The following is a 10,603-nucleotide window of genomic DNA, read 5'->3' as shown; positions in this document are numbered from 1 at the left end:
AGTCTTACTTAGATTGAGTATAATGAACAAACTTCATCTTCTAATTTTGTTATTAATGCAGATTTTTTTGATGCCTACTATAAAGTATAATTTTTCTCAAAATAAGAAAAAATAATTAATTAATTTTAATGTAATTGATGCTAGAACGTACAGCCAGACCTATACTTCTGGCATTGCGACAGGACAGATGCAGCTTTCATACACACAAGCCAGACTGTCATTTGTCCACCCCTCCTCTCCCCTTGCCCCTTCACAGAATGCCTTATATCCTGTGAATAATCCAATGCGAGAGGCCAAAGAGTGAAACTTAGGTGTTTAAAGCATAACTGAATTGCAAACTAGTACACTAGAAGATTTTTGAATGACCATTCTTACGAATATTTGTATCATAATACATACAAAAATTCTCAATGCATTCAACAGCTTGATGAAAATGTTGTTTTCTTTTTAACATTCCATTTTAGAATTGAGTAAATATTACCAAACAATAGCCGCATACACTGTTAGAAATTTGTTTGTTCAAGAAAAAATCTCCATCTTTCTCCTTCAAATGTTCTCGTCACTGCAACTGAAGTTAAATATCGTTTTCACCCCACTAATGATTGAAAATTTGAACGAATAATCTTAAAACAAGAAATTTTGAACAAAATTTTACTAGTGTATAACCAGCTTTCGTTTTAGACATATTGGAGAGGGTTTTGAACACCTGACTCATTTTAAAGTGGAGGTTCTCCTGCCGCTTCCGGGTATGGGATGTGGGACTGGGTGTTCCTATTTGATTGACAGCCTTCCGACCATCGCATACAGCGCGTCGGAAGGCTGTCAATCAAATAGGAACGCCCAGTCCCGAAGATCATACCGGAAGCGGCGGGAGAACATCTACCTCGAAAACGGTAAGTACGGAATTGATTTAAAAAAAAATACCCGTTTCTGCTCCCCTTAATTAGCCTCAATCTAATGTTAAAAAAAAAATTCGGGTGAACTCCGGCTTTAATTGCTGTCTGTGTCTCCCATTATTGAGATTCATCCTCTCTATTTGTCCTGCTTACTGCTATCACTGAAAATGAAAATGGTCACCAGAACAGGAATAGAGAGGAAATCTTCAAATGGGGACACTAGTCCTGATGACCCTGGTGACACCCTGGATTCCCTAATTTAGCCTAGGTTCACATTGGCGCAATTTGTCATGCGATTTGAGAGATAAAATCGTATGACAAGTCGCAGCCTATTGGAGGCAATGGCACTGTTCCAATTGGTGCGACATCAATTTTGCGGCGCCACACCGATTTTTACAAAAGTAGTACCTTTGCCAATTTCAGGTGCGACTTCAATAAACATCTGTGGATGAAGCCACACAGATGTCTATTAAGTAGCATCTGAAATCGCGCTGACCTTGCTACTTTGAAAGTAGCATCAATGTGAATCAGGGCTCAGAGGGATTTCCTCGAAGTTCTAGTTGGGGCTATGGAACAAGAAGTGAGAGGAAATCTCCCCAATGGGACACAGATAGCAAAAAACTGACAGGGGCTATAACCCTTTGTTACTTTATCCAAAGTTTTGCCTTTAGTTTTAGATTAAATAGCTACCAGAAGTATAACATTGGTACTTTTAGGCACCGATTAAATTAGGATTTTTACAGTACACAGGATTGACGCAAGCCTAGGATAAACATCATAAGAGGTAACTTCTTTGTACATAGCAGTAGTAAAAAATAAAAAATTTCCGGAAGTTCGACTTTAAATGAAACATGAATTAACTTGAATTACTCTATCTAGCGTCATCTACTTTATTTTTTATCTTTTGGCAGTGGACACTGACTGTACAGGTCATCCTAAAGTAAGCAGTCCGACTACCTGGGGGCCAACAGTCCAGAATTTGGTTGAAAGTGACTCTGCAATTAGTGAGGGCAGAGGCTCAACCTACCAGCAAACCAACTATCATTGAACAGACTATTTTGAGGCCAGCTTCTCACCTAGACCTTACGGTAATGCATTTTGAATAGCAATCTTATGCACTAAGCAAATGTACCTTCAATGTAGGTTTATTGCATACCGCACTACATACGGTAAAGTATTACCATGGATTTTGGTGCACTGCATCTGAAAAAATAGCAAACATCTGCATTTGCTGCAATAACTCAATGCATGGGATAACACGTTCATTAACACATTGCGGTGCAGCACAGACATCTACTTAGGGACTACAACAATCTCAAATCATTGAAATCTATTAAGCATTAACTCTACTCAGACATACAAATAATTTACTGCATGTTATATTTTTAATATTGTTATCCCATGCATTTAAGATCTTGGTTCAGAGACACAGTGTTTCCCACTGCTGGATGGCTGGAACTTCTACCTGCAGCTGTCTTTACTCCCAGGAGGCATCCCGCTGGACGTTATAGATTAATTGATATGCCTGTTTTCAGTTCCATCCTTGTAATTGTTTTTAACCCTTCCTTATCATTAAAGTATTTTATTACTGCACTTAGAAGCGCCTTCTTCTCTGCCTTGTTTTTTCTATAGAGTGTCCTTTTCTGAAGTGCTACTGCGGTGCATTAATCAGATTTCAAGAGCCAGTCATGTACTGTTTGTTAAAGTGGAGTTCCACCCATAAATATAACATTACATCAGTAGTTTTAAAAAAAATGTCATTAGTCCTTTACGAAATTTTTTTTTTTTTTTAGATGCCTTCAAAGTGTTGTTGCTAGGCAGAATAGTTAATCTTCCCTCTTCCTGCACCTAGGTGCTTAATGCTTCCTAACCCACACCACACAGACTCCTGGGAATGTAGTGGGTGTAACTTTCCAGGAGTCTGTGCATTCCCCAGTCTCAAAGAATCATGTGACTTGGACAGCACAGGTGCTGAAACCTGATCTGACACTGCTTGTGCAGCACTGAGCATGTGCGAGATTCTGCAAGGCTGAAATCCAGGAAGTCATACAGTCTGGCTTCATGATGCCCACACTTAAGATGGCCCCAGTCAATTTCTATTTTATAAAGTGTCTAAATGCTGTAACAACCTAACAAAACGGACCTTAGTTTACAGACTAACTTTACTAGAATACATTAAGCTTGTGTATTACAGGGGTATTTATATTTAAAAAGTGAAATTGTAGCCGGAACTCCGCTTTAAAGTCTCCATGTTATCCAGAGCGCCCCATTCTACTCCTTACTTTGCACTGAGCTTTAGTAAATAAGGTGAAGACACGTTAACTTTAATTAATTAATTATGTGCAAGAAAAAAAAAATATGGGATTGAGTTACTAAAGGCAAATCTCCTTTGCAGTACAAGTGCACTTGGAAGTGCAGTCGCTGTAGATCTAAGGGGGACATGCCAGGAAAAAAAAAAAAAACAGCATTTTTGTTTGTACATGATTGGATGATAAAATCAGCAGATCTTCCCCTCAGATCTACAGCGACTGCACTTTCAAGTGCACTTGTAGTGCAAAGGAGATTTGCCTTTAGTAAATCAATCACTATGTTTTTTTATTTGCCTTACACTTGATTAGGTACATAGAATGCATGGAAGATTCAAATTCCCAAGTGAACTGTATGGTTTTTTTTTTTGTTCAGTTCTTATGTAACGTGAGGAAGAACCCCTCAGACTATAGATTTTCCATTACCCACTAAAAAGAAAATGCATTTCTGTGTATTTTGTAATTCAATTCAGTTGGTTTGCATAATTAACATGCAGAAATGCATGCACATGCTAGATTCCCATTATTAAAAAATATGCTAAGTGAAGTCAAAATGTGTGAATTAACCACAGTAATTGTGAATTAAATTTAGAATTCTGTATAAAATTGTACCCCATTTTGTATGTTTTGCACACAGCACTAATAGCATTTTGCACACAATCATCCTATTCTAGTACCTATTCACATTCTTTAGACAAGGGGTCTTGAATTAAAATTTATGGAGGTCCAGTCAGCAAAATTTCCTTCCAACAGAGGTCTGAATCTTGTCTTTAGCAAACCTTTTACATCGTAGTCCCCTTTACATCACAGTCCCCTCTTTAAAGCAGTACCACAGTGTCCTCAGTTCCCCCTCACATCACTGTCCCCATTTACTTTAGCGTGCCCTTCACATCACAATGCCCCTTTACACAACAAAGCACCCCTAACCTTACACAGTGCCCCTAACACATCACAGTGCCCCTAACACAATGCAGATCCCCCTTTAATTCAACCCTTCCCTGCACAGTCCTATGATACCTTTGGCGGGTCAGAGGCACTAATCATCCTGGGGTGTCCTTTCCCAGGCCTCCAGCCTCGCCACCAATGTCATCCTCTCAGCAGACAGAGGCGGAAGGAGCTGCAGATCGGGACTGAGGATGGAGAGCTGCAAAAGTTATTATGTTAACAAGTGGGTGATTACCCAGCTTGTTAATATGAAAAGACTCCCACTTGCTGTCCCCATATGTAGCACCGAGGACAGAAAGCGGGAGACTTTCATATTAACAAGCTGGGTAATCACCTGCTTGTTAACATAATGACTTGGGCAGCCAATCAGTCCCGATCTGCAGCTCCTTCCACTCCGCTGTAAGGATGACATTGGTGGCTGGACGGGAGGCCCATGAGAGCACACACTCCCATGGCAGTGGCACAGCCGCGGTCTAGTTCTAGACTGCGGTCCGCCATTTAGTGACTGCTGCTTTAAACTCTCATAAGAACTAAAGTCGGCAATAGAGGGTTCAAATCTCAGCCAGTTCCACAGGGACCATGTATGGGCAGGCTGAATGTACCCAAGTTGATCGATTGATCAGAACAGATATTTGGAAAGACGCTGACTGTATCTTTTTGTGTCTGTTTCCTATTGCAGTAGATTATTATTAATTTGGAACCAGTGATCAATATTAGATTAGCAGTTGCCTTTCTTTGAAATTTCCAAGACCAAATAATTTTTTTTTTTTTATTGATTTTTTTTCAGTAAAATAAGTGGCAGCACCCCCATTGATTGGTAGTTAGTATTCAATACATTGCAACAACAATATTACACAACGGGGAGGTGGGACACAGTAGGTGATTCCTGAGTGCCATATGGGTCCCCTGTATTTGTTTAAAACATGTTTTCGCATTGGAGGATATTACTGACTCATATTTTGCTTCTCTTGTATGTGTTTTGTAATGTTGGGTTAAGTGCATGTACTTTGGCTTGAGTCCTATACACTCTAGTCAAGATTTTGTAGCCCATTTCTTGATTGCATTTAAGCCTCGAACACACAACCAAGGAACTGGACGGGCGAAACACATCGTTTTCCTCGTCGAGTTCCTTGTTAGGCTGTCGAGGAACTCCACAAGGCAAGTTTCTCCATTCCCGTAGAGGAAAAAGAAGACATGCTCTCTTTTTGGCTCGACGGGATCCTCGACAGTTTCCTCGTCGAAAAATGTACACACGACCAGTTTCCCCCGGCATAAAAAAAATCCCAGCATGTTTCTTGCTGGTTTTTGCTGAGAAACTGTTTGATGCTGAGCAAAGTAAAAGATTCTCTTGTTATTTAGTAAATGGCAAACAAAGATAACACTCCCATCTCCCCAAGCAGTCTGGCACACTATCCCCTTTTGGATCATAGGAAAGCATATATTGTGAATGTGTCAGGCCTCGTACACACGGCCGAGGAACTCGACGTGCCAAACACATCGAGTTCCTCGGCCAGTTCAGCCCTGAAGCCGCCGAGGAGCTCGGCGGGCCGAGAGCTCCCATAGAACAACGAGGAAATAGAGAACATGTTCTCTATTTCCTCGTCGGCTTCCTCGGCCGAAAGTGTACACACGGCCGGGTTTCTCGGCAGAATTCAGCCAGAAACTCGGTCGGAAGCTGAATTCTGCCGAGGAAACTGGTCGTGTGTACGAGGCCTCAGAGTAAGGCCCAGGGTTTCTTCAATATTTAGGTCTAGAGGTAGTTTGGGTGTAAAAAGTTTTTTAGATCTCAATATTCTCTAAAACCAAATTAACTAGCTTAGAATCTGCAGCCATTTATTTCATGGACATGGCGAACCCAAGGTGCCTGCAGCGTTCCCACCCATCTTGCAATTATAAGGGCTATGTACATATAGCTATGAGCTATGTGTGTATAAATATAAAGGACACGTTCAGTGAGAGAAATATGAAAACTGCAATTGCTGGTGTTTTTCGGAAAATCATAGTTGTCTGGCTAATTTAGAGATTATTGAAGTCATTGAATAAGCAAGCCAGGCCATAGGCTTTATCAGTAGGAGAGCAGCAGCATACATTGGCTCTGCTTTTTGCCACGTCCCTCTCCATAGTTGTGTCTCCTCTTTTGTTTGCCTGTGACAACATTGAAGCTGTCACATCATCTGAATGTTCTATGCTTGTTTTCAGTCAGCTCTGATCTTTGTTTTAAACCATGATTTTTCTTTAAGACTGATACTCCATCTTATCCTATCTGCACTGTCAAATGGTCCCAGCCCAGTGATCTTGGTGGCTGTGTTATTTTTACCACTATACGGAGCTTATATAGTGACATTAAGGCCCCGTACACACGGCCAAGGAACTCGACGTGCCAAACACATCGAGTTCCTCGGCCAGTTCAGCCCTGAAGCCGCCGAGGAGCTCGGCGGGCCGAGAGCTCCCATAGAACAACGAGGAAATAGAGAACATGTTCTCTATTTCCTCGTCGAGCTCCTCGTCGGCTTCCTCGGCGAAATTGTACACACGGCCGGGTTTCTTGGCAGAATTCAGCCAGAAACTCGGTCGGAAGCTGAATTCTGCCGAGGAAACTGGTCGTGTGTACGGGGCCTCAGTGTTTTTCAATTCATCTGTTTTGATATTGAATTGTAAAAGCAGCTGCAAGCCTGCTGATCTCACAGGTTTGCTGATCTGACAGAACACCGCTGATTTAAAAAATCAACATCAAAACAGTCATATGGATTTCCAAATACTCTATGTCACTATATAAACTCCGTTTAGTAGCAAAAATAAGTGTGAAATGCCAGGCTCTGGTGGGTGTAAAAAGATGTCCGCTTGTCCCCTTCTCACTGCATCCTTACTATGGAGGAGTGTGGGGTGTAGCAAGATGGCAGCAACGCAACGTCACTTCCGTTTAAAAATCTGACGGGTCACCATATCTGATGAAACACCTTCACTTGACTCTAGTCTTGTCTTGTTTTATCAGGTAAGAATGTTACATGCAAACACATAGAGTCAAGTATATTTTTGCAGAAGAAAGAACTTTAATTTTCACATTTTAGCCACAGTTTTCTTCCCATTAAACAATAGGATAAGTAGATGCCACATATCTCTTGCCATTTCCATAAGTCGTGTTGGCCCAGGTATAAGTTTGAATCTTAAGGGTCTTGCCTCCCATTGTGACAGTGCATCTAAAAAACAGCAAATGATAATTTAAGAGTATATAAACCCCAAAATAAAAACATAATATATATTGCAGCTTACTAGTCCTTGTTGAGGTGGCTGCATTTGATTTCTTTCTCCAAAGTTTCTTTAGCTATTTTCTTTAGATAATCCAGTAAATAACACGCTTCCAGTACCTGGATGGCTTTGTCACTCTTCCACTTTATCTATAGAGGGAGCAATGGTTGTCACCCTAGTCTGCTCTCCTGATATGGACTACAAACATATTCTTATCTCTTTGTCTCCATTATATGGGGCAGAGCAATTTGTAATTTACTAAAGATAGCTAAGAAAAAGGATATTCTTCTGTGCAGCACACGGACATGCAATTGTGGCAAGAGCAATGTTCCTTTTTCTGGATTTGCAAAAATGATCTTAGTTTAAAAAAGAATACTAAGGCAGCCACCACATCTAAGGGCTGTAGGTGTAATATGTTGTATTTCTTTTATGTGTTTACTTATCGTTTAATTATATCCAGCGTTGTGTATTGTAATTATATGCATTCAAAAATGCAATCAGAACATAATACACTTTGATAATGAGGCATCTCTAAAGAAAACAATCCTGTTACCATGGCTGGACCACAATTTATTCTACACCATTGTGTAAAGGCCAAACAGAACATACTTTGTTTTCTTGCAGTATTGCAATTAATGATAACATAATACTGATGTTTGCATAACCACTACTAGGTATGATAAATTAACTAGGTAATCAATATAGATCATGAGTAGATCTAGACCAGGGGTCTGCAAACTTTCTAAACAAAGTGCCGGTTTACTGTCCTTCAGACTTTAGGGGGGCCGGACTGAGTAGAAATTGTCCTAGCGTTAGTGGCAGTAAACAGTATTATAATGTTAGGGGGAAGAATAGCACCCGTCGTTGGTATCAGTGGGAGAAATAGCACCCCATCCTTGGTATTTGTGGGAGGAATAGTGTCCCATCCTTTGTATCCGTGGAGGGAATAGTGTCCAATCATTGGTGTCAGTAGGAGAAATAGTACACCATCATTTATATCAATAGGGGGAATAGTGCACCATAATTAATATCAGTCAAAGGAATAGTGTCCCATTGTTGCTGTCAGTGGGAGAAATAGTACTCCATTGTTTGTGTCACCACCAGGAATTATACCCCCATTGTTGGTGTCAGTGGGAGAAATAGTGCTCCATCGTTGATGTCAGTGGGAGGAATAGTGCCCCATTGTTGGTGTCAGTGGTAAAAGTAGTACCCCATTGTTGGTGTCACCATCAGGTATTATGCCCCATTGTTGGTGTCCAGTATGAGGAATAGTGTCTTGTATCAGTGAGAGGAAAAGTACTCCAGGGGCCAGATAAATGTGATCAAAGGGCTGCAGTTTGGACACCACTGATCTAGAACATGAATTTTACCAGCAGTGGTAGCCATGAGATGACATGACATGAGTGTTTAAAAAAAGAGACTACGATTTTTCCACTTAAAAGTTAACTTTAGTCTCAACCTTTTTTTTTTCGCTTTGGAAGCAGTGTGGAAGGGTTAAATGTTATGTCATCTTTTTACTGCTGTCTGTCACTATTTGGGAAACTTCTCCTTACTGTCTACTTCATATCTGTCATACAGAACAAGAAGTTGGGGGAAATCCCTAAATAACGAAATAAATAAATAAAGTTAAGAATTTGTGTCAGCATTATATCGCTGTCTGCTTCCCTATTAGCGAGATTCAGCCTCACTTCCTGCCCAGATGTCTAGTATCAGACAGAACAGTAATAGAGAAATCAATTCTAAGAAAACATTTAAAATCTGATGCAAAATGTCCCAAAAGGGGACACAGACAGAGTTTTAAACCCAAAATTATTTGAAAGTATTTGAAAGCCTATCCCACTGTATTCTATTCTTTAAAAAAAAAAAAAAAAAAACGTTTTGGGGAAAATTGGGATTTAGAGGATAAAATAATAATAATAATAATAATAATAATAATAATAATAAATACATGCACATTTTCCCATGTTTATCACTTAAAAAACACCATAAGTACAGAAATTCAGTAATTTTCTGTAGTGAGATGACAGCACAGTGACTTTGCTGTTCTGAATCTTAAACAGTGATAACAGTGATGCTATTCTGTAGTCCAGTAGAGATAGATACATTACTATTAAACCCATGACTCTGCATTCACTATATCTGGTCCACCACATTACGCAGAACATGGAAATGCAATTATTTTAGTAAATATAAACTGCTAAATACTTTCTCTCATCAGCAGTCTTGTGACTTCTATCAGTGTTCAGCCAAGCACTGGTTAAAGCTTGTATGGTGAGTTTTCTGACTGTGCTTTGGGACTGAAAGACCTCTGAGTCTCTGTCTGGACATTGCTGATTGGCCCTGTGCTGATCACATGCACCCCCCCCCCCCCAAAAAAAACCCTCTCTAGCAATACACACCAAACTGTGCATGTGCAGCCTGACTCCATAGGCTCTGTGTTATCAGGAAATTATCAGGGGACAGTGGAAGGAAGAGAGGATACACACGCTTGGAATTTCCGATGGAAAAAGTCAGTTTGACCTTTTCCATCGGAAATTCCGATCGTGTGTACGAGGCATTATCGGATGATCCGATTTCCTACCTTATTTTGCATTACCTTGTCTCCACCAAGAAATCTCTACTCATCCTCCATCTCAATGCAACAAAAGCCTACACTCCTGCCACATGGAAAAATACTATGGACTTGATGGACTAGTGGTTCTTCATAATTAGGATGCTATGCTCATGGAAGATCTCACCTGCACCCTTTATGATCACGAGTAAACACTTGAAATTATTGGATATACTTTCAATACTCTTCTGACTATTCCAACTAGAATTTCTGTGAGTAGTAGCCTCATCATCTGTTGATTTTTATCCATCAGTCCTTCCTAATTTGACCACTCCAATGGTACCAAAGGGACTTCCACATGGAGTTCTCCCTTACCCCCTTGCTTCCTTTTCTACCCAAAGTTCTTTTACCTATACCCCTCATTTTTTATTTCCCCTATTCTTCTCTCTTTATTCTTAGATGACCTAACCATCTTGCTCCCCTCCCCTCAAGGGCCCATCTGTGTGAAAAGGGTTAAAAAAGTCTGCTCTATGATAAGGTAACCAGTTATTTAAAATGAAATCAGGGGCATATTATTTTTTTACTAGTAATGGCAGCAATCAGCGACTCTCTGCCCATCGCCGCCACTGCCTGCCTCACAGCCTGTCAAGTCTTACTCT

General features: G+C 40.3%; 1 protein-coding gene across 1 annotated transcript in view; it reads right to left on the bottom strand.

The window, feature by feature from the left end:
- Positions 1-7,175: 7,175 nt before the first annotated feature.
- The window catches only part of LOC120929444 (poly(U)-specific endoribonuclease-D-like), a 28,418-nt gene continuing 24,990 nt past the window's right edge, over positions 7,176-10,603 (bottom strand). The window contains exon 7 of the mRNA XM_040340869.1: positions 7,176-7,344. Within this exon, the coding sequence (XP_040196803.1) occupies positions 7,233-7,344 (112 nt within the window). The 3' untranslated portion in view covers positions 7,176-7,232. The remainder of the gene's footprint in view (positions 7,345-10,603) is intronic.

The sequence above is a fragment of the Rana temporaria genome, chromosome 2 (genome assembly GCF_905171775.1).
Source record: "Rana temporaria chromosome 2, aRanTem1.1, whole genome shotgun sequence".
Taxonomy (NCBI): Eukaryota; Metazoa; Chordata; class Amphibia; order Anura; family Ranidae; genus Rana; species Rana temporaria.
This window is presented reverse-complemented; position numbering and strand designations above follow the sequence as displayed.